The sequence below is a fragment of the Cherax quadricarinatus genome, chromosome 48 (genome assembly GCF_038502225.1).
Source record: "Cherax quadricarinatus isolate ZL_2023a chromosome 48, ASM3850222v1, whole genome shotgun sequence".
Classification (NCBI taxonomy): Eukaryota; Metazoa; Arthropoda; class Malacostraca; order Decapoda; family Parastacidae; genus Cherax; species Cherax quadricarinatus.
In genome coordinates, this window is record NC_091339.1 from 4,662,790 (window position 1) to 4,686,999 (window position 24,210).

The following is a 24,210-nucleotide window of genomic DNA, read 5'->3' on the forward strand; positions in this document are numbered from 1 at the left end:
CACAACCCATGTGTCAGGCAAGACACATGCAGATCACCATCCCCTAGGTTGGAAAACTTGCAAGTTGAATATCCACATAAATGTAGAAAGTTATCAATGATAAAAAGAGGTCTATAAACACATGCATTTATGCTTATGAAAAGTGTGAACATAATATAATCACTTTCAGAGTAACAGTCATACATTCTTATATTTTAATGAAGCATGATCTGCATAATACTTAATCCTCTCTCTAATATTTGTTTTTAGTTATTTTTGCTACTTAATAGTCAGATTATTTAGTTTGCATTTTAGTATAACACAAAAAGTTCTGTTGTCAGGGTTGATGATGTATGATCTTTAGAGTTTAGTGTTTAAATTGATTATAATAATAATAATAATAATCCTCATTTCATAACTTATGTGAGTGTTTTGCTTATTGCCAATACCAGTAGCCACAACTAGTACATAATTATGATTCTCAGAAGTCATACCTCCATAATAAGTTGAAAATTTATGTAAATATGAATTCAATTACGGTAGGCCGTTATATTACACGGTAGTTACGTTCCTGAAAATGCCGTGTTAGGTAAATCGGTGTTAGATAAACTGAAGAACTTATGGGACAAATAGGGTTATGTTATTGGGAGCCCCAAAGAAGCCAAACAATTTTTTTAGACCTCCAGATCTTACAAAAATAAAAATGAAAGTGTAATTGTCATTCATTGTCGCAATGTATTATGTTGTTTTTACTGCTTAAGAATACAAATGCAACAGAAATAATAGTACAACGGTACCTTGACTTATGAGTGCCCCAGCTTATAAGTTTTCTGAGTTACGAGCCGACGCTCTGGCAATTTTTTGCTTTGAGTTGCGAGCCAAAATCTGAGTTACAAGCAAGCTTCAGATATGCTGCTGCTAGTTGGCACAGTGAATGCCACAACATCTGCCCAGCATTGTAAGTAAAGTAAGTTTATTCAGGTATACACAAATACAGTTACATAGATTATCATACATAGCAGCATATGTGTAAAGAACCTAGGATAACCCAAAAAAGTCAGTGACTTATTTCCATTGGGGTCCTTTCGTTACCTTTTCAATAATATTACATTAATATAAAAGATCAAATGTGGCAGGTAAGAAATTACATGAAAATGACACATAAAACATATTATATAAATATTGAATAAAAGATGATAAAAATACAATGAGTAGGCCACAAGAATATGATGATATAAAAAAATGAAGAATACAGTGGACCCTCGGTTTTCGTGTGTAATCCGTTCCAGAGAGATCAGCGAAAACTGAAACCATTTTCCCCATAAGAAATAATTTAAATCCAATTAATCTGTTCCAGACACCCAGAAGTATTAACAAAAAAAATTTTTTTACCTTAAAGATAGATTTACATGCACAAAAGAATGAACATTCAACATGACACTTACCTTTATTGAAGACTGTTGTTGATGGCTGGAAGACAGGGAGGAGGGAAGAGAGGTTATTCTTTGGAAGGGGAATCCCCCTCCACGAGAACTCTAGGTACCAAATCCTTATTGGGAGTCACTTCCCTTCTTTGTTTTTCAATGCCACTAGGACCAGCTTGAGTGTCACTGGACCCCTCTCACACAAAATATCTGTCCAGATAGGTCTGTTTCTGGCATCTCTTTAAGATTTGCCTGAACTGGGACATGGCATTCTCATTATAAAAGTTGCCAGCACGGATTGCAACAGCTTTCTCAGGGTGATGTTCCTCCACAAATGCTTGCACCCTAGTCCACATTGCACAAATCTCCTTAATCTCTGAAGAAGGCACCTTCTTCCATCTCTCTTCCAACTCCTCTGAAGCAATTTCCGGAGCTGTGGTCTGTTGCTGTTGCAGATGAAGCTCTTGCAACTTATCAGTGGTTAGCTCTTGATTGTGGTCCTCCACCAAGTCTTTCACATCCTGGCCACTCACATCCAACCCCATGGAATTCCCCAATGCCACAATAGATTGCACAACTGGCATAGGGTTGTCAGAGTCAGACTCAAACCCTTCAAAATCTTTGATGAGGACACAATCTGGCCACAATTTTCTCCAAGGAGAGTTCATCATCCTGGAAGTCAGTCCCTGCCAAGCCTTATCTATAAGGCTTATGCAATGGAAGGTACTGAAGTGATTCCTCCAGAACTCTCTTAGGGTCAGTTTAGAGTCTGAGGTTATGTCAAAGCACTTTTGAAACGTTGCTTTGGTGTACAGTTTTTTGAAGTTTGCAATGATCTGCTAGTCCATGGGCTGGATGAGAGGAGTGGTGTTAGGAGGCAAGAGCTTCACTGTTACAAAACTGAATTCCTTAGACAACTGGTCTTCCAAATCTGGAGGATGAGCAGGAGCATTATCCATTAACAGGAGGCATTGGAGTGGCAGTTTATTATCCAGGAGGTATTTCTTCACACTCGAGGCAAACACTTCATTGAACCATTCCGGGAAAATTTCCCTCGTGACCTATGCCCTACTGTTAGCCTTCCACATCATACAAAATTTATTCTTGATGACACTGTTTTTCTTGAACACTCTGGGATTTTCAGAGTGATTCACCAGTGAAAGCTTCACTTTGAAATCCCTGTTAGCATTACCACACAACAAGAGAGTTAGCCTGTCCTTCATAGGCTTGTGTCCTGGGAGTGCCTTTTCCTCCTGTGCGATGTAGGTCCTCTTTGGCATTTTCTTCCAAAACAGGCCTGCTTCGTCACATTTGAACACTTGTTGGAGTTGGAATTTTTCAGCCTCTACATAGTCTTTGAATTCCTGCTCGAATTTTTCAGCCACATGTTTGTCTGAACTGGCACCCTCACCATGCTTTACAACACTGCGTATGCTACTTCGCTTCTTGAATTTTTCAAACCAGCCTTTGCTGGCCTTAAATTCACCAACATCAGCACTCATTGCAGGCATTATCTTTACAAGATCGTTATGCAACTGCCTTGCCTTTTCACAAATTATTGACTGCACAACACTATCTCCCGCTAACTCTTTCTCTTTAATCTACACCAGCAACAATTTCTCCATATCTTCAGTTGTTTGGGATCTCAGTTTTGTTATTGCATTTACCCTTTTCCCAACATCAGCTTCCATGATTTCTTTTCTCTTTGCCACAATAGAGCTAATGGTTGATGGCGCCTTCCTGTACATCCTGCTGAGTTCAGCAATGTGTATGCCACTATCATATTTTTGAACGATTTCTTTTTTCATTTCTTTGGGGCCATGGTGGCTTATTTAGCAGTCGCGCACAATAAACAAGTGCCAAAAACAGTGGATTGTTACGAAATGTTTCATAGGACCTCGCAGGATATGTTCACTCACCGAGAAACAACACGACACTGCCTGAGAATGCGTTTGGGAGGCAGCCTTACGTGCACACTGGGCACAGGACAGGTTCTGTACCATTGATGGAAACGGAGGAAATCGATGAAAGCAGAACCAATATTTTGACGAAAAAACACGGTGAAAATGGAAATCGGCGATAACAGAGATCAACGAAAAGGGAGGATCCACTGTACTAAATTTTAATAGAGTTCACTCTGAAAATTAATTACCAATCTGTTGGAATATAATGAAAAATAGAAGACAATGAGTATACACCTACAATCCAACTTGCGACCGAGTTCGATTCCGAGAAACCGGTCGTAAGTCGAAATGGACGTAAGTCGAACTTTACTACTGAATATCAACATAACATTTTTGTAATGTCTATTTTGTTTAATTTTGGTATTTCATGTTTTACTGTACTTTTTATGCTGTTAGTACTGTATTTTATACTGTAAGGTTTAGGATAAACACTGTGTGCAACACAAACACTTGTTTATTTCCTAGAAATTTGGCATAAAAAACACGGTCGTAAGTCGAGTCGTCATATGTCGAGGAGGTCATAAGTCGGATGGTAGGTGTATGTCAGAAATTAACCCTTAAACTGTCCAAACGTAGATCTACGTTCACTTGCACTCTCTGAATATTTGTGGAATTTTTTTTTTTTATTTAAAATGAAGAGCGCATTTTTCCCGCCATCCCTGAATTTTGTCATACTGTGCGCACTGAGTGCACAGACCCATTCTCTCATGTCTAGGCAACTCAGGCCTATCATGCCAAGGTTGAAAGCATGTAAAATAAAATGTAGATCTACGTTCGGAGCGCTACTCACATGAACACAGATCTACATTTGGACAGTTAAGGGCTAATAACATTCTGGGGAATGCATTTATTGCCCCAGTAACAGATGTTGCTAGGTGCATGTCCCTCCTCGGTGGGACAGCCAGACAACCATGGCAAATAGCAGTAGGTTGTGCCAGAATCTGCTGCTTGCAGGGACACCACTGACCCTCCCCAACAGGTCAGCGACTTCGCTAGCTGCCCAAGGGAGAGCTGCTTTGGGAATGTGTCAGCGTCCTGATGGATGTTAATTTGATTGCAGATCCCAGGTCCTCTATAGAGGTGAAGTCGCAGTAGCTGTCAGCACTGTTTGCTGGGAGGGGCTGTTGGTCGTTCCCTCTTGGAGCTCTCTGGGAGCCTAGACATCCACTGTGTGCACAAATGTTGAAATTTGAAGGATTGAGTGCACACTCCCTGTGGCACACCTGACAGTTGCCTCTCGGTTGAATTCCATGGTGCTGGCTCTGTAGTGGAAGCTCCTGGGAACCTGGCACATCTTGTGACATCACTGATATCGTGGGCTGGGAGGGGAAAAGTACCCTCTACAGTTGGGGTGTTGCTGGGAGTTGGGTGGGTGAGGCAGGGAAGTTGAATGGTGGAGGCACAGGTAGTTTGGTAGGGGAAGCCCAAGGTGTGGGGTTATGGGAGGTGCAGGAGGGTACACTACACATGAGGCATGCACGGGGAGTGGGGTGAGGGCACTTCCCTACACACGGATTCTCTCTCTCTCAACACATCGGCTGCATCCCACCGAGGCGGGGTGGCCCAAAAGGAAAAACGGAAGTTTCTTCTTTTACATTTAGTAATATATACAGGAGAAGGGGTTGCTAGCCCCTTGCTCCCGGCATTTTAGTTGCCTCTTACAACACACATGGCTTACGGAGGAAGAATTCTGTTCCACTTCCCCATGGAGATAAGAGGAAATAAACAAGAACTAGAAAGAAAATAGAAGAAAACCCAGAGGGGTGTGTATATATGTGCTTGTACATGTATGTGTAGTGTGACCTAAGTGCAAGTAGAAGTAGCAAGACATACCTGAAATCTTGCATGTTCATGAGACAGAAAAAAGGACACCAGCAATCCTACCATCATGTAAAACAATTACAGGCTTTCGTTTTACCCTCACTTGGCAGGACGGTAGTACCTCCCTGGGCAGTTGCTGTCTACCAACCTACTACCTATATACACACGGATTGTGCACTGTTATTCACACTGTAGTGCATAAAATAAACACAATATTTATTTGTTTCCCATGCACATCATATAGGTATGTGACTCCTTAACCCTTAAACTGTCCAAACATAGATCTACGTTCACATGTGTAGTGCTCCAAAAGTAGATCTACGTTTTTTTACATATCAAATATAAAGAAAAAACGTAGATCAAAGTTTTTTTACAAGCTTTCAAATGTAAAAAAAAAGAAGATTATGTTTTTTTACATACTTTCAAATGTTGAAAAAATGTAGATCTATGTTTGGACAATTTAAGGGTTAAACCCAGTATGTTCCCATCATCTTCACCTACACACCCTGCCTCTTCTCCCTTCCTCGTGGTGTGGGGTAAGAGGTACTGACTAGTCCCAACCACATTACTCTCAACACCACATTGCTTCCCACACCATATACCTCTAACTATTCCATGCATCAACATGTATTCATTTTTAAGTTAACTGGAAGCATGGCGCCTGTGCTGCAGGTAGATGTGTTTATGGAGGCCTTTCGAGTTTTGTATATGCGTGGCTGGCACCCAGGCACAGTGCTTCTGGGGCAATCTCCACTACCACCACTCATCAACCTTCACAATCTGTGCAACACTTCCATTATTTACATTGAAACGATGCACTGGGATGTCTTCTTGCTGCTCTGGAATCTTCCCAGAGTATTCACGCCGAGTCCTGTTCAATCTTGACTTGGTCAGCCTTTTTGATCAGGAGTTATCCTTGAAAATCCCACAGCTAGCCCGCCACATGCCCTGCCACGCCAGCCATCCTTTATTGTCCCTTGTTGTCGCATCTCGTTCAGCACATGTGGTTACCTTGCCGTGGAAGCATCTCTCTTGTGTTGTGCTTGCATTTTGTGCAGTTATTTTGCCAAATTTCTTTTTTCTAACCATGGGTACTAAGAAAGTAAGTGCAAAGGACAGTGCTGAGGAGAAGAAGAGGATGATGTCCATTGAATTAAAGCATGAAATCATAGAAAAACACAAGCGAGGTGTGCATGTAGTCGACTTGTAGTTCGACTACACCTCTGCCATCACCATCTGTTAGCCCAAGTCGCCTGATCTCCAAGGTAAACACACTTTATGAAACCAGTTTATTTCTTTACATTCTCTTTTATTATGTTTTTATACAATGTTTCTTATTTATAAATACATTTTTCTTATTTAAAATCCCATAACAGAAAAATTGGGGTAATTTTTTTTGGCTGGAATGGATTAATGGCATTTCAGTTAATTTCAATAAGGAAAATTGATTTGATATACGTACAAGCAAATTGAGTTCCAAGCTTGGTCACGGAACAAATTAAACTCGTACGTCAAGGTACCACTGTATTTCTTACCTTAAATTGTGGGTGCTGGTGTCTGTCGATGATTGTGAAGAGAGTGGAGAGTTATGCTGTGGCCCTACTGGGCTGAGGTGGATGGTAGAGGTTCTGGTACTGAAGTTGGTGGTTGTACTGGAGTGTGCATAAATTCTTTAATGAATTTCTGTTCTGTTTTACCCTGCAGTACATTATACAGCTGATGGTAAAGCATCAGCTGCTCTAGATACCATTTCAGACCACTGTCAGGGTCCTCTTCTAAGTCAGTCAGTAAATCAGTCAAGTCAGTCAGGTAAATTAGCCAAATCAAAAAGTCAATCAGTCAGTCAGTAAGGTCAGTAAGTCAGTCAGTCAGTAAGTCAATCACTCAACTCAGTAAATCGGTAAAATAAGTCAGTCAGTAAGTATCAGTAAGTCAGTAAAGTCAGTCAGTCAGTCAGTCAAGTAAGTCAAGTCAGTAAAATCAGTAAATCATTCAGTCAAGTCAGTGAAATAAGTCAGTAAAGTTAGTAAGTCAGTCAAGGAAGTCTTTCAGTCAAGTCAGTCAGTCAGTTATCACACAAACTCATATATTTACCTCATTCTTTTTAATTGTATAAACTGATGCTTCATTACGGCCATAGGCTATCTCTTGTCTAATATCTCTATTTTCTTATACCTTTTCTTGCCACTTTCAGCAACACTGGTATGCCTACTGGGTGCCATGATTGCTTGGCAGATACAAGATATGGCAATTAAAAGATCAAAGCACAATTCACAAACACAGCTAGCTCCTAGGGAGCATTTGTACTGGACACGTATTCATGCAGGCCGGGATAGGGGTGTCGGGGGTGGTGGGAGGTCTCTGCTGCTGACCCACAACAAGGTGGCAGCTTGAGCTTGGAAAATTTTCTCCACATCTGCAAACAGAACCATGTTAAGTTAATTTTACGAAGCATTGTATAAAATTGTGCCGCAATTTTTCAATAGTGCAATAACCAAAACGTGGCAAATAAATCCATGTAATATAACAGTCTACTGTATTTCAAATATTCACCACCAGTGGTAAAAATAACACAAGCTGGATCAGTGAGGGGCTGTCTTGTGGTTACTATACAGTTAATTATAGTGCCATGGTCAATCAACAAACTGACAAAAAAAAAATCTGAAGATGGAACACTTGATTTCCATCTCCTTTCCCCTATTTTGTATTTGAGGACATTGAGAGTTGAACATTTAGGGAGTATCCAACTTAAGCAAGGCATGAGAAAGGAGGAAGGGTGATACCTGGGAAAGATCTACAGGAAACATGTTCATCATAGCAAGGTTCATCTACATATTATTACCTTAAGGTAAACAGGCAACTAATATTTCTCAGCTTTGTAGGCAGCTATAAAACCTACATTTAATCCGCATTCCGAACATAATGCCGTCTACCAGCTCTTTATTTTTTTTCATTGCAGGAGATAATGATGGATCATGCACTTCGCACTATCTCATATATTGCTGACATTGGAGACCTGGTTGTCCTTATGGCACGAAGGAGAGTCTTACCTACTGATGATTCTGGGAACAGCATTCAGAAAACACCAAAGATGATCTGCCATGTATTTGAAAGTGACGAGGTACGTTTCTTAATAGCAGAGCGATGCCTGTCAAGTCATTGCCTAACCATGAATTATCATTAATGTTTTTTTTTTTTTTTTAATATTTCTTCTTATGAATTAGTAGAGAATCTTTCTCTGAAAGTAATGACACCAAAAGTGTGAAATTTTATGGAAAATTTACAGAATTATGCAGGCACAAATTTTGCAGTCTGGGTGCAATTGATGCATTGGCAATTTTGCCCACTTTGAGACCATTGTTCCATTCAACCATATTCTTAGCTATTTCGCTAGTATGCCTTCCATTCTATTGATTGAGCATAAGAAACTGCCCATTCAGCTACCCTATAAAATTCACAGAAGTCTGTAATTTGGCCAGTTCTACACAAAATTTAAAAAAAACACCAGTTTAAAAATCATCCATAATAAACAATGTGGACATTTCTGGCACTAAAACATTTCCTCTACTCATTAGTCATGTCCCCAGGCCTCTCCTATCTTACACTTGCCTTACCATTTGAAAAGCTTATTCACACATAAACAGAAGATTTACTCTATTTCTTGGATAATAAAATATAGCCAGGAAAGATTGATCATGATTTACAGCATCCTAATACATTACATGTAATTGAATCAGACCTATTAAAAACCCATAAAACAGACTGGAGGTTGTAGGGGGGGCCTTACCCGTCCTCTGGAATATCAACAAAAATTGTATAATTCCACTACTTTCAGTTCAGTTTCAAACTATGTACTTCCAGTCCTGAAACCAATCAAAATCATCTGTTTCAGTAGCATCCTTCAAGTCTGTCAAATGATATCAGGAAACAATCAGAATTCAAAATTCAAATTTAAAAATTTATTTCTTTGCATAATATACAATGTGTAGTTTTTTTTTTTTCAACAAGTCGGCCGTCTCCCACCGAGGCAGGGTGACCCAAAAAAGAAAGAAAATCCCCAAAAAGAAAATACTTTCATCATCATTCAACACTTTCACCACACTCACACATTATCACTGCTTTTGCAGAGGTGCTCAGAATACAACAGCTTAGAAGCATATACGTATAAAGATACACAACATATTCCTCCAAACTGCCAATATCCCAAACCCCTCCTTTAAAGTGCAGGCATTGTACTTCCCATTACCAGGACTCAAGTCCGACTATATGAACATAACCGGTTTCCCTGAATCCCTTCACTAAATATTACCCTGCTCACACTCCAACAGATCGTCAGGTCCCAAGTATCATTCGCCTCCATTCACTCCTATCTAACACGCTCATGCACGCTTGCTGGAAGTCCAAGCCCCTAGCCCACAAAACCTCCCTTACCCCCTCTTTCCAACCCTTTCGAGGACGACCCCTACCCCTCCTTCCTTCCCCTATAGATTTATATGCTTTCCATGTCATTCTACTTTGATCCATTCTCTCTAAATGACCAAACCACCTCAACAACCCCTCTTCTGCCCTCTGACTAATGCTTTTATTAACTCCACACCTTCTCCTAATTTCCACACTCCGAATTTTCTGCATAATATTTACACCACACATTGCCCTTAGACAGGACATCTTCAATGCCTCCAACCATCTCCTCGCTGCTGCATTTACCACCCAAGCTTCACATCCATATAAGAGTGTTGGTACTACTATACTTTCATACATTCCCTTCTTTGCCTCCATAGATAACGTTTTTTGACTCCACATATACCTCAACGCAGCACTCACCTTTTTTCCCTCATCAATTCTATGATTATCCTCATCCTTCATAAATCCATCCGCCGACACGTCAACTCCCAAGTATCTGAAAACATTCACTTCTTCCATACTCCTCCTCCCCAATTTGATATCCAATTTTTCTTTATCTAAATCATTTGATACCCTCATCACCTTACTCTTTTCTATGTTCACTTTCAACTTTCTACCTTTACACACATTCTCAAACTCATCCACTAACCTTTGCAATTTTTCTTTAGAATCTCCCATAAGCACAGTATCATCAGCAAAAAGTAACTGTGTCAATTCCCATTTTGAATTTGATTCCCCATAATTTAATCCCACCCCTCTCCCAAACACCCTAGCATTTACTTCTTTTACAACCCCATCTATAAATATATTAAACAACCATGTTGACATTACACATCCCTGTCTAAGACCTACTTTTACCGGGAAGTATTCTCCCTCTCTTCTACACACCCTAACCTGAGCCTCACTATCCTCATAAAAGCTCTTTACAGCATTTAGTAACTTACCACCTATTCCATATACTTGCAACATCTGCCACATTGCTCCTCTATCCACTCTATCATATGCCTTTTCTAAATCCATAAATGCAATAAAAACTTCCCTACCTTTATCTAAATACTGTTCACATATATGCTTCAATGTAAACACTTGATCTACACATCCCCTACCCACTCTGAAACCTCCCTGCTCATCCGCAATCCTACATTCTGTCTTACCTCTAATTCTTTCAATTATAACCCTACCGTATACTTTTCCTGGTATACTCAGTAAACTTATTCCTCTATAATTTTTACAATCTCTTTTGTCCCCTTTCCCTTTATATAAAGGGACTATACATGCTCTCCGCCCATCCCTAGGTACCTTCCCCTCTTTCATACATTTATTAAACAAAAGTACCAACCACTCCAACACTATATCCCCCCCTGCTTTTAACATTTCTGTCATGATCCCATCAGTTCCAGCTGCTTTACCCCCTTTCATTCTACGTAATGCCTCACGTACCTCCACCACACTTACATTCTGCTCTTCTTCACTCCTAAAAGATGGTATACCTCCCTGGCCAGTGCATGAAATTACCGCCTCCCTTTCTTCCTCAACATTTAAAAGTTCCTCAAAATATTCTTGCCATCTACCTAATACCTCCCTCTCCCCATCTACTAACTCCCCTACTCTGTTTTTAACTGACAAATCCATACTTTCCCTCGGCTTTCTTAACTTGTTTAACTCACTCCAAAATTTTTTCTTATTTTCATTAAAATTTCTTGACAGTGCCTCTCCCACTCTTTCATCTGCTCTCCTTTTGCACTCTCTCACCACTCTCTTCACCTTTCTTTTACTCTCCATATACTCTGCTCTTCTTATAACACTTCTGCTTTGTAAAAACCTCTCGTAAGCTACCTTTTTCTTTTTTATCACACCCTTTACTTCATCATTCCACCAATCACTCCTCTTTCCTCCTGCCCCCACCCTCCTATAACCACAAACTTCTGCCCCACATTCTAATACTGCATTTTTAAAACTATTCCAACCCTCTTCAAGCCCCCCACTACTCATCTTTGCACTAGCCCACCTTTCTGCCAATAGTCGCTTATATCTCGCCCGAACTTCCTCCTCCCTTAGTTTATACACTTTCACCTCCCTCTTACTTGTTGTTGCCACCTTCCTCTTGTCCCATCTACCTCTTACTCTAACTGTAGCTACAACTAAATAATGCTCTGATATATCAGTTGCCCCTCTATAAACATGTACATCCTGGAGCCTACCCATCAACCTTTTATCCACCAATACATAATCTAACAAACTACTTTCATTACGTGCTACATCATACCTTGTATATTTATTTATCCTCTTTTTCATAAAATATGTATTACTTATTACCAAATTTCTTTCTACACATAGCTCAATATAGGTAGTAGGTTGGTAGACAGCAACCGCCCAGGGAGGTACTACCGTCCTGCCAAGTGAGTGTAAAACGAAAGCCTGTAATTGTTTTACATGATGGTAGGATTGCTGGTGTCCTTTTTTCTGTCTCATGAACATGCAAGATTTCAGGTACGTCTTGCTACTTCTACTTACACTTAGGTCACACTACACATACATGTACAAGCACATATATACACACCCCTCTGGGTTTTCTTCTATTTTCTTTCTAGTTCTTATTCTTGTTTATTTCCTCTTATCTCCATGGGGAAGTGGAACAGAATTCTTCCTCCGTAAGCCATGCGTGTTGTAAGAGGCAACTAAAATGCCGGGAGCAAGGGGCTAGTAACCTCTTCTCCTGTATATATTACTAAATGTAAAAGGAGAAACTTTCGTTTTTCCTTTTGGGCCACCCCGCCTCGGTGGGATACGGCCGGTGTGTTGAAAGAAAGAACATAGCTCAATTAAAGGTTCCCCATTTACATTTACCCCTGGCATCCCAAATTTACCTACTACTCCCTCTATAACATTTTTACCCACTTTAGCATTGAAATCCCCAACCACCATTACTCTCACACTTGATTCAAAACTCCCCACGCATTCACTCAACATTTCCCAGAATCTCTCTCTCTCCTCTACACTTCTCTCTTCTCCAGGTGCATACACGCTTACTATAACCCACTTTTCACATCCAATCTTTATTTTACTCCACATAATCCTTGAATTTATACATTTGTAGTCCCTCTTTTCCTGCCATAGCTTATCCTTCAACATTATTGCTACTCCTTCTTTAGCTCTAACTCTATTTGAAACCCCTGACCTAATCCCATTTATTCCTCTCCATTGAAACTCTCCCACCCCCTTCAGCTTTGTTTCACTTAAAGCCAGGACATCTAGTTTTTTCTCATTCATAACATCCACAATCATCTCTTTCCTATCATTTGCACAACATCCGCGCACATTCAGACTTCCCACTTTGAAAATTTTTTTTCTTATTCTTTTTAGTAATCTTTACAGGAAAAGGGGTTACTAGCCCATTGTTCCCGGTATTTTAGTTAACTTTTACAACACGCATGGCTTACGGAGGAAAGATTCTTATTCCACTTCCCCATGGATATAAAAGGAAAAGTAATAAGACCAAGAACTATTAAGATAAAATCAAAGAAAACTCAGATGAGTGTGTATAAATAAACGTGTACATGTATGTGTAGTGTGACCCAAGTGTAAGTAGAAGTAGCAAGACATGCCTGTAATCTTGCATATTTATGAGACAGACAAAAGACACCAGCAATCCTACCATCATGTAAAACAATTACAGGCTTTCGTTTTACACTCACTTGGCAGGACGGTAGTACCTCCCTGGGTGGTTGCTGTCTACCAACCTACTACATGTAGTTTACATGTAGTAAAATAATAAGCAGAAAGAAAGCCATCAACATGCCTGAGCATTTCGGGCAGACTGATCCTAATGCTTACACACTATTTAAAACTAAAGTGGTGCATTTTAATTGTACATTATTACAAAAAAAGGGGTAACAAAAATTTTATAATTAATATAATTTATAGTAGAGGGGTTGCAAGAAAAAAATACAATTAGTGCAATTTACACTAGTACAATTTTAAGTGTGTATTAATACCTAAATTGATTTAGTGTTCTTAAGTTAATTGGGAGTTCTTGAGTAGTATCAAACTGGTCTTATGATTTCAGATATAGTATAATTAGGTTTGGGAGATGAGGGGATTTTTAACTATAGCCCTAAATTGATTGGCTGACAAGGGACCTTTTGCTGGTTCAGGCAGTGAATTCCAGATCTTGAACCCTTTATGTACATTGCATTTTTGCATAGGGTGAAACAGACACATGGGATGTCAAAGAGAGTTTTGTGCCTTGTGTTGCACCTGTGTGTTCTGTTGTAGCTAACAAAGAGAAGTTTGAGAGTAGGGTTTATATTGGAGTTTAATGTTCTAAATATTTATAGTAGGCACAGTAATATGAGTGCATATTTTGTACATTAAGTAAGTTTAAACTCTTGAAGAGCGGAGGGGTGTGTTGTCTGGCACAGGAGTTGGTGATCATCTGCACAGCAGCTTTTTCTTGGGTTATTAATGGTGTAAGGTGATTAGACATAGTAGATCCCCAAGCACAAATACCATAGGTGAGGTAAGGGTAGATTAAAGGGTGGTATAATGTAAGTACCTAGTGCTGTTTGGGGTACATAGTACTGTATTTTGGAAAGGATGCCTACTGTTTTGGAGAACTTCTTGGCTATGTGTTAGATGTGGGTCTGAAATTTAAGGTTGCAATCAAGGTGAAGACCTTGTCTTTGTCTGTATTGAGAGTAAGTTTGTTGGTTGTCATCCACATAGATATTTTTAGTAGCACATTGTTAACAGTGTCACCATGCATAGTGGGGTTTGAGTGGGAGAAGACTTAAGTAGTGTCCTCGGCAAATAGAAATGACTTAATGAGATGAGATGCATTGGGGAGATCATTGATGTAAGTGAGAAAGAGCTGAACTGTTGTGAGATATTTGGTAGGAGCAAACTCGCTCGTGTATTATTTTTTCGAAGATTTTAGATAGTAAGGGTAGGTTTGATATAGGCTTATAGTTATTCACTTCAGTTGGATTGCCTCCTTTGAGGATCAGGGTAACCTTTGCTATCTAGAGTAAGGAAGGGAAAGTTGAAGATTCCACTGATTAGTTTAACAGAGTTGCAGTAATGGGAGACAGCACATGTGCTACAAGTGTTATACAGGAGAGGAATGAGAATAATAATTCAAAGTTTATTCTCTATAAGGATTACAATGCTGAGTTTACAGAATTTGGTTATTGTGTGGTTTACATGTAGTAAAATAATAATTACAGAGTGTACCACTAGAACATGTGATTAATGAACAAAGAAAAAGATTGTTTTAGTACCTGGAATGCCCAAATTATTTATTTTGTGTATAGTTTGACAAATTATCAACTTCTGTGCATATTATAAGATGGTCCTGATAGATGAATGAGTAGTTTTTTGTGCTCAATCAGTAAAATGGAAGAAATACTAGCAAAATAACTAGTAATGGGGTTCAGTTGAACATTGGAATTGGCTTAAAATAGGACTCAAATTGGCAAAATTGCTTATTCCTAAATTGGCCATCTCCCACCAAGGTAAGGTGACCCAAAAAAGAAACACTTACTGTTGTTCACTCTTATCATGTTTTGCCAGAGGTGAGTAAATAGTACAGTTCTGATGATACTTCAAGCTGCAAATATCCTCACCCCTTCTTTAGAGTGCAGGCACTGTACTTCTCACCTCCAGCACTCAAATCTGGCTAACTGGTTTCTCTGAATAAATTCACAAAGTGCTACCTTGCTCTTATTTCAACAGCCTCCATTCCTATCTAACACAATCACATATGCCTGCTGGATGTCTAAGACTCTTGCACACAAAACCTCCTTTACCCAATTCCTCCCTCCTTTCCAAGGGCAACCTCTACCCTGCCTTCCCTCCACAAGTCATCCTATTTTTCTCCACCCTCTTTAGGTTACCATATTACCTCACCAACCCTTCCTCGGCCCTCTGGATAATACTTTCAGTAACCCTGCACCTCCTAATCTCCAAACTATGAATTCTTTACATAATATTTATGCCACACATTGCCCTCAGACACATCTCCACTGCCTTCAACCTCCTCCTCACTGTAACATTTACAACCCCTGTTTCACACCCATATAAGAGTGTTGGTACCACTGTACTCTCATATATTTGTCTTGTTTCCAAATTGGCCATTTTCCAGCAAGCACATTCATCATCACACTTTCATTAGATGTCTTGTTGGAAACAATCCTTGAACATGAGATGTTCCAACATGGTCACTCCTAGGTCCATTACATTTCCTCTTGCATTCTGTTGAATGGTTTCAGTGTTTTATACTCTGCTGTGGTTTTTATTTCATTTAATTTTTCCAGAATGTAGCAAACCTTGATGGGGCAGGAAAAGCTGTTATCCACTCGCCTATCATTTCATCATTAAAAATTCTGTAATGTAATTTATTTTCTGCTTTAATTTAGAAGATGTATTTTCCATTCATAATTACTATTGTTAATATTTATCAGAAAATTTACTTGTCTTTGCAGGCTCAGTTTATAGCACAGAGCATTGGTCAAGCTTTTCAAGTAGCATACCTAGAATTTTTGAAGGCTAATGGAATTGAAGATCATAGTTTTGTTAAAGAGATGGATTATCAGGAAGTCCTCAACTCACAAGAAATCTTTGGAGATGAGCTTCAAATGTTTGCCAAGAAAGAGCTACAAAAGGAGGTATGTTTGTTATAAACCATTATAATTTTAACTCAGTTTTTGTGTGTGACACTGTCATCAGCTTTGAGACATAAGGTTAAATGTTCTTGTAGCATTTTTATGAAATTTGATAAATAATGCAATATTCATCTTATGCTCAAATTGATTGATTATGTCACACATGATTTGTAGTTAAAGAAGTTGAATAAATTGCACCAATATATAACTTATTTGGCTCTCCTTCCATTAAATCTTAACTATGCATAATATCAGATCATAAATTGTTCATTCTTTTAATAATATATTTACACCTTTCATGTTTTTGGTATTGCAATCTGATGTTATGTATAATCGAGATATAAACCCCGCTATATGGCAGCCTTGCAAGGTATTAGCAGATGCAGATTGATAGTGAGCAGGTGGAGACTTGAGTGGGGTAGGTAGAAAGGTGACACCATTGTCTCAGTTATCCACCAACCTTGTCTGACCTGGACATAAAATAAATTTAATTTATTTTAACATGCTCATTGTTCTACTGTTGATAACAGATTGAAAGAACAGTCTTTGAAACAAATTATTATTGGCCAGAACTTTTTTGTGCAGAAGAATTTATTCTGGCTGCATTGTCAGATATTAATATTTATTTCCTGTTTAATGAATATTTCAATATTTTACTAGACCATGCCATGAAAAACATCATATTGTATGCAAACAAATTGAACTTTTGGACCATATGTAGAATGGTAAAAATTTTTACATAGCAGTTGCATTAGACTCGTATTAATCATTGTTTTAAGAAGTATTTCAATAATTACTGAAGCAGGCCTGTATTCAAAATAAACCTTTATGGTTTTGTGAAATTACTGCATGTGACAGCAACTGAAAGTAATTCGGATAATGGAGGCAGTGGCGTAAGTGGTAAGATTGCAAATTTCGTTTAAGCAGAGCTTATTTAAGTTCACTGTCGGTTTTGTGCATGAGTTTTTTGCCCATTATATTTAGGTCAAGAATGAATGAGTAATTTACTTGAAACTTCAGAAATTAGCACATATTTCATCAAATGAAAATTAACACTTGACCGCCCACCGTGCCCACATGCCCAATCCTTTGACCAATCATTTTCAAAATGTGGTCATTAGTCATCCATGAGAAGTGTATTCTAATGGGCATTTTAAATCTTTTCTGCCGCCCCACCCACACCGTCCACATGCCCACGTCGTACACAGGAGCTATATGTCTCAAAAACGGTAAGTAATAAAACAATCCTTTTGAGGAAAAATAAGATTTGAATTTGCACGTTTGGTAAATGAATTTGATTCATTAAAATATTTTAAAACTTGTGCAAAACTATTGTGCTTAGGTACACTAATTTGTTACGACTGTATAGTAACCTTATGTCAAATACTCTTGTCTCAGAAATGTACAATTATTAGAGGTATACCTGATGAAACAAGAGTTTTTTTTTGTAGATTTTGTCTAGTGAGTGGTGTTTGTGACTATGCACCATCATGGTCAGTAGAGAGTGAAGTATTGGTGGTAGAATATCATTTCCTGCCAGATATGTGTATGTATCAGGAAGTGCCTCAGTTGCTTTATATGCATTGACACCTCTTTGACACCTGCTTTTGGTGAGGCTTTTGTGTAAGGCTGTAGTTGTGCATCCAGAAATTTTTTACATAGAGTAGATATTATTTATTATGTCTGTTGTTTTATTAAATTCATACTTATTTATTTCAGGTGGTGGTACCAAAGATGAAGAGTGAAATCCTAGGTGTAGTTGTTGTGGAGTCAGGCTGGGGATCTATGGTGCCAACAGTGGTAATAGCTAACCTCTCCCCAACTGGTGCTGCTGCTAAGTGTGGCCAGCTCAACATTGGTGACCAAATAATTGCCATTAATGGTGTGTCGTTAGTGGGTCTTCCACTTTCAACCTGCCAAAATTATATAAAGGTGAAAATAAATTGCTATTTTCTTGTGACTTGCAGTAATCTTGTTAATGATGAGTCATGTACTGTGTACACTTTTTAATCAAAGGGTAATTTAACTTTTCCTTCTCTCATTTATTTTCTTATATATAAAAACTGAACCAACCAATTGGTAGATCTTCTTCTTCTTTCAACAAACCGGCCGTATCCCACCGAGGCAGGGTGGCCCAAAAAGAAAAACAAAAGTTTCTCTTTTCAAATTTAGTAATTTATACAGGAGAAGGGGTTACTAGCCCCTTGCTCCTGGCATTTTAGTCGCTTCTTACAACATGCATGGCTTACGGAGGAAGAATTCTGTTCCACTTCCCCATGGAGATAAGATGAAATAAACAAGAACAAGAACTAGTAAGAAAATAGCAGAAAACCCAGAGGGGTGTGTATATATATGCTTGTACATGTATGTGTAGTGTGACCTAAGTGTAAGTAGAAGTAGCAAGACATACCTGAAATCTTGCATGTCTATGAGACAGAAAAAAGACACCAGCAATCCTACCATCATGTAAAACAATTACAGGCTTTCGTTTTACAATCACTTGGCAGGACGGTAGCTGTCTACCAACCTACTACCTAGACCAATTGGTAGATAGTCACATAAATTGAATAACCAACATTGTAATTTACTTAGCAGATATAAGAGTAGACTTGAGGAAATCAGGAAAGGTTTCTTGAATATCATGTACACCACATGAATGATATCAATACTGTACAATTAAAAGCTGAAAATTTGGATCCATCAACCTAAAAGTTGTTCTGTATTTATGATCATCAGCAATAACTAACAAAGAAAACTTAATGGGAAAATCTCCAAGACAATGCAAGTCAAATATAAAATGCCTCTTATCTCTGTGCTTCAGTAAATTATATGTACACCATGTAAATTGTATGGTAGGTATTAATTCAAGGATTATGTGGAGTAAAATAAAGGTTGGATGTGAAAAGTGGGTTATAGTAAGCGTATATGCACCTGGAGAAGAGAGAAGTGTAGAGGAGAGAGAGAGAGATTTTGGGAAATGTTGAGTGAATGCGTGGGGAGTTTTGAACCGAGTGTGAGAGTACTTGTGGTTGGGGATTTCAATGCTAAAGTGGGTAAAAATGTTGTGGAGGGAGTAGTAGGTAAATTTGGGGTGCCTTTAATTGAGCTTTGTGTAGAAAGAGATTTGGTAATAAGTAATACATATTTTATGAAAAAGAGGATAAATAAATATACAAGGTATGATGTAGCATGTAATGAAAGTAGTTTGTTAGATTATGTATTGGTGGATAAAAGGTTGATGGGTAGGCTCCAGGATGTACATGTTTATAGAGGGGCAACTGATATATCAGAGCATTATTTAGTTGTAGCTACAGTTAGAGTAAGAGGTAGATGGGACAAGAGGAAGGTGGCAACAACAAGTAGGAGGGAAGTGAAAGTGTATAAACTAAGGGAGGAGGAAGTTCGGGTGAGATATAAGCGACTATTGGCAGAAAGGTGGGCTAGTGCAAAGATGAGTAGTGGGGGGGGGGGGGGGTTGAAGAGGGTTGGATGAGTTTTAAAAATGCAGTATTAGAATGTGGGGCAGAAGTTTGTGGTTATAGGAGGGTGGGGGCAGGAGGAAAGAGGAGTGATTGGTGGAATGATGAAGTAAAGGGTGTGATAAAAGAGAAAATGTTAGCTTATGAGAGATTTTTACAAAGCAGAAGTGTTATAAGAAGAGCAGAGTATATGGAGAGTAAAAGAAAGGTGAAGAGAGTGGTGAGAGAGTGCAAAAGGAGAGCAGATGATAGAGTGGGAGAGGCACTGTCAAGAAATTTTAATGAAAATAAGAAAAAAGTTTGGAGTGAGTTAAACAAGTTAAGAAAGCCTAGGGAACGTATGGATTTGTCAGTTAAAAACAGAGTAGGGGAGTTAGTAGATGGGGAGAGGGAGGTATTAGGTAGATGGCAAGAATATTTTGAGGAACTTTTAAATGTTGACGAAGAAAGGGAGGCGGTAATTTCATGCACTGGCCAGGGAGGTATACCATCTTTTAGGAGTGAAGAAGAGCAGAATGTAAGTGTGGTGGAGGTACGTGAGGCATTACATAGAATGAAAGGGGGTAAAGCAGCTGGAACTGATGGGATCATGACAGAAATGTTAAAAGCAGGGGGGATATAGTGTTGGAGTGGTTGGTACTTTTGTTTAATAAATGTATGAAAGAGGGGAAGGTACCTAGGGATTGGCAGAGCATGTATAGTCCCTTTATATAAAGGGAAAGGGGACAAAAGAGATTGTAAAAATTATAGAGGAATAAGTTTACTGAGTATACCAGGAAAAGTGTACGGTAGGGTCATAATTGAAAGAATTAGAGGTAAGACAGAATGTAGGATTGCAGATGAGCAAGGAGGTTTCAGAGTGGGTAGGGGATGTGTAGATCAAGTGTTTACATTGAAGCATATATGTGAACAGTATTTAGATAAAGGTAGGGAAGTTTTTATTGCATTTATGGATTTAGAAAAGGCATATGATAGAGACCTAGGTAGTAGGTTGGTAGACAGCAACCGCCCAGGGAGGTACTACCGTCCTGCCAAGTGAGTGTAAAACGAAAGCCTGTAATTGTTTTACATGATGGTAGGATTGCTGGTGTCCTTTTTTCTGTCTCATGAACATGCAAGTTTTCAGGTACGTCTTGCTACTTCTACTTACACTTAGGTCCCACTACACATACATGTACAAGCACATATATACACACCCCTCTGGGTTTTCTTCTATTTTCTTTCTAGTTCTTATTCTTGTTTATTTCCTCTTATCTCCATGGGGAAGTGGAACAGAATTCTTCCTCCGTAAGCCATGCGTGTTGTAAGAGGCGACTAAAATGCCGGGAGCAAGGGGCTAGTAACCTCTTCTCCTGTATATATTACTAAATGTAAAAGGAGAAACTTTCGTTTTTCCTTTTGGGCCACCCCGCCTCGGTGGGATACGGCCGGTGTGTTGAAAGAAAGAAAGATATGATAGAGTGGATAGAGGAGCAATGTGGCAGATGTTGCAAGTATATGGAATAGGTGGTAAGTTATTAAATGCTGTAAATAGTTTTTATGAGGATAGTGAGGCTCAGGTTAGGGTGTGTAGAAGAGAGGGAGACTACTTCCCGGTAAAAGTAGGTCTTAGACAGGGATGTGTAATGTCAACATGGTTGTTTAATATATTTATAGATGGGGTTGTAAAGGAAGTAAATGCTAGGGTGTTTGGGAGAGGGGTGGGATTAAATTTTGGGGAATCAAATTCAAAATGGGAATTGACACAGTTACTTTTTGCTGATGATACTGTGCTTATGGGAGATTCTAAAGAAAAATTGCAAAGGTTAGTAGATGAGTTTGGGAATATGTATAAAGGTAGAAAGTTGAAAGTGAACATAGAAAAGAGTAAGGTGATGAGGGTATCAAATGATTTAGATAAAGAAAAATTGGATATCAAATTGGGGAGGAGGAGTATGGAAGAAGTGAATGTTTTCAGATACTTGGGAGCTGACTTGTCAGCGGATGAATGTATGAAGGATGAGGTTAATCATAGAATTGATGAGGGAAAAAAGGTGAGTGGTGCGTTGAGGTATATGTGGAGTCAAAAAACGTTATCTATGGAGGCAAAGAAGGGAATGTTTGAAAGGATAGTAGTATCAACACTCTTATATGGGTGTGAAGCTTGGGTTGTGAATGCAGCAGTGAGGAGGTGGTTGGAGGCAGTGGAGATGTCCTGTCTAAGGGCAGTGTGTGGTGTAAATATTATGCAAAAAATTCGGAGTGTGGAAATTAGGAGAAGGTGTGGAGTTAATAAAAGTATTAGAGGGCTGAAGAGGGGTTGTTGAGGTGGTTTGGTCATTTAGAGAGAATGGATCAAAGCAGAATGACATGGAGAGCATTTAAATCTGTAGGACAAGGAAGGCGGGGTAGGGGTCGTCCTCGAAAAGGTTGGAAGGAAGGGGTAAGGGAGGTTTTGTGGGTGAGGGGCTTGGACTTCCAGCAGGCGTGCATGAGCATGTTTGATAGGAGTGAATGGAGACGAATGGTATTTGGGACCTGATGATCTGTTGGAGTGTGAGCAGCGTAATATTTAGTGAAGGGATTCAGGGAAACTGGTTATTTTTATATAGCCGGACTTGAGTCCTGAAAATGGTAAGTACAATGCCTGCACTCTAAAGGAGGGGTTTCGGGATATTAGCAATTTGGAGGGATATGTTGTGTATCTTTATACGTATATGCTTCTAAACTGTTGTGTTCTGAGCACCTCTGCAAAAAGTGATTATGTGTGAGGTGAAAGTGTTGAATGATGATGAAAGTATTTTCTTTTTGGGGATTTTCTTTCTTTTTTGGGTCACCCTGCCTCGGTGGGAGACGGCCGACTTGTTGGAAAAAAAAAATATCAGCATTAGACACCGAAATTGCTTAAAATATGTGATAGAATTTTTCATCTATATTCAGCATCAAGTGTAAAAATTTTTAACACATTGTGTCACATACTAATAATTCCAGTATGTACTCCTATCATCGATGAGGACACCTTCATGCAGGTGAAATGCTCATGAAGATCCAAGAAATTTGAGTTACCCTCACCTTCCTTGGATCAAACCTAATTTGCTCCCTTTCCCAAGGACTAGCACTTTCATATAAATAAAAAATTACAGAATGTTGTTTACCAGCACCAGATTATACACGAGGGTTTTGACTACAAGTATACAGTCATTATACTTTACAATCACATGGCTGAAATACAGTCAAATATCAGCATAAATCACAAGGTGTGATGCAATTTGCATTCTGTACCCATGAACAGTCCCAGCTGGGACAGCAACTAGATCCATAGTTTTATAACTGGCCTTTTAACAAAGGCAACAAAAATATACTCTAGAGTATCAGAATTCATCCAAACTAAATGACATATTTTATGAGTACTAAAACAAACTTTCCAATTCTCCAAAGAATCTAATTTCAAAGGGTTGGTAATTGACCGTGATGCAACAGCTGCAGGAGTATAGAAGTGAATGTGTTCAGATATTTGGGAGTAGATTTGTCAGTAGATGGGTTTATGAAGGACGAGGTTAACTGTAGAATTGATGAAGGAAAAAGAGGCGAGTGGAGAGGAAAAGCATTATCCATGGAGGCAAAGGAGGAAATGTACAAGAGTATAGTGGTACCAACACTATACTTGCAGCATGGAGGAGGATGGTGGCAGTGGAGATGTCGTGTCTAAGGGCAATGTGTGGTGTAAATATTATGCAGAGAATTCATAGAGTGGAAATTAGGACGTATGGAGTTACAGAAAGTATTATTCAGAGGGCTGAAGAGGGGTTGAGGTAGTTTGGTCATTTAGAGAGGATGGAGCAAAATGGAATGACTTGGAGGGGAAAAGGGGTAGGGGTTGTCCTAGGAAAGGATGGAGGGGGGAGGGGTGCAAGAATCTTGGATATGCAGCAGGCATGTGTGAGCTTGTTAGATAGGAGTGAATGGAGATGAATGGTTTTTGGGGCCTGACGAGCTGTTGGAGTGTGAGCAGGGTAATATTTTGTGAAAGAATTCAAGGAAACTTGTTAGCCAGACTTGAGTCCTGGAGGTGGAAAGTGCAATACCTGCACTTTAAAGTACAGGTTTAGGATATTGGCTGTTTGGAGTGATATCTAAACTGTCATATCTGGGCACCTCTGCAAAGACATTGATTATGTGTGAATGATGGTGAAAGTGTTTCTTTTTTTGGGGGTCACCCTGCTTTGGTGGGAGACAGCCCGTGTGTTGAAATAAAAAAATTTCAACATGGCCGTCTCCCACCAAGGCAGGGTGAACCAAAAAGAAACTTTCACTATCATTAACACACAATCTTTGCATAGGCACTTAGATATGACTGTTTCAGATGTCACTCCAAAGAGCCAATATCCCAAACCCCTCCTTTAACCCTTTGAGGGTCGACAGGCCCTCTCCGAAACTCGTTCTCAGGGTCGGCCAAATTTCAAAAAAAAAAAATTATTTTTTCTTATGAAAAAATAGT

General features: G+C 39.1%; 1 protein-coding gene across 18 annotated transcripts in view; it reads left to right on the forward strand.

Annotated features, from left to right (window-relative positions):
• Positions 1–24,210, forward strand: part of LOC128696147 (protein lin-10) — a 921,476-nt gene that overhangs the window by 830,293 nt on the left and 66,973 nt on the right. For all 18 annotated transcript variants that reach the window (XM_053787271.2, XM_053787270.2, XM_053787272.2 and 15 more), the window contains 3 exons: positions 8,148–8,309; positions 16,075–16,257; positions 17,974–18,186. In XM_053787271.2, the coding sequence (XP_053643246.2) occupies positions 8,148–8,309; positions 16,075–16,257; positions 17,974–18,186 (558 nt within the window). The remainder of the gene's footprint in view (positions 1–8,147; positions 8,310–16,074; positions 16,258–17,973; positions 18,187–24,210) is intronic.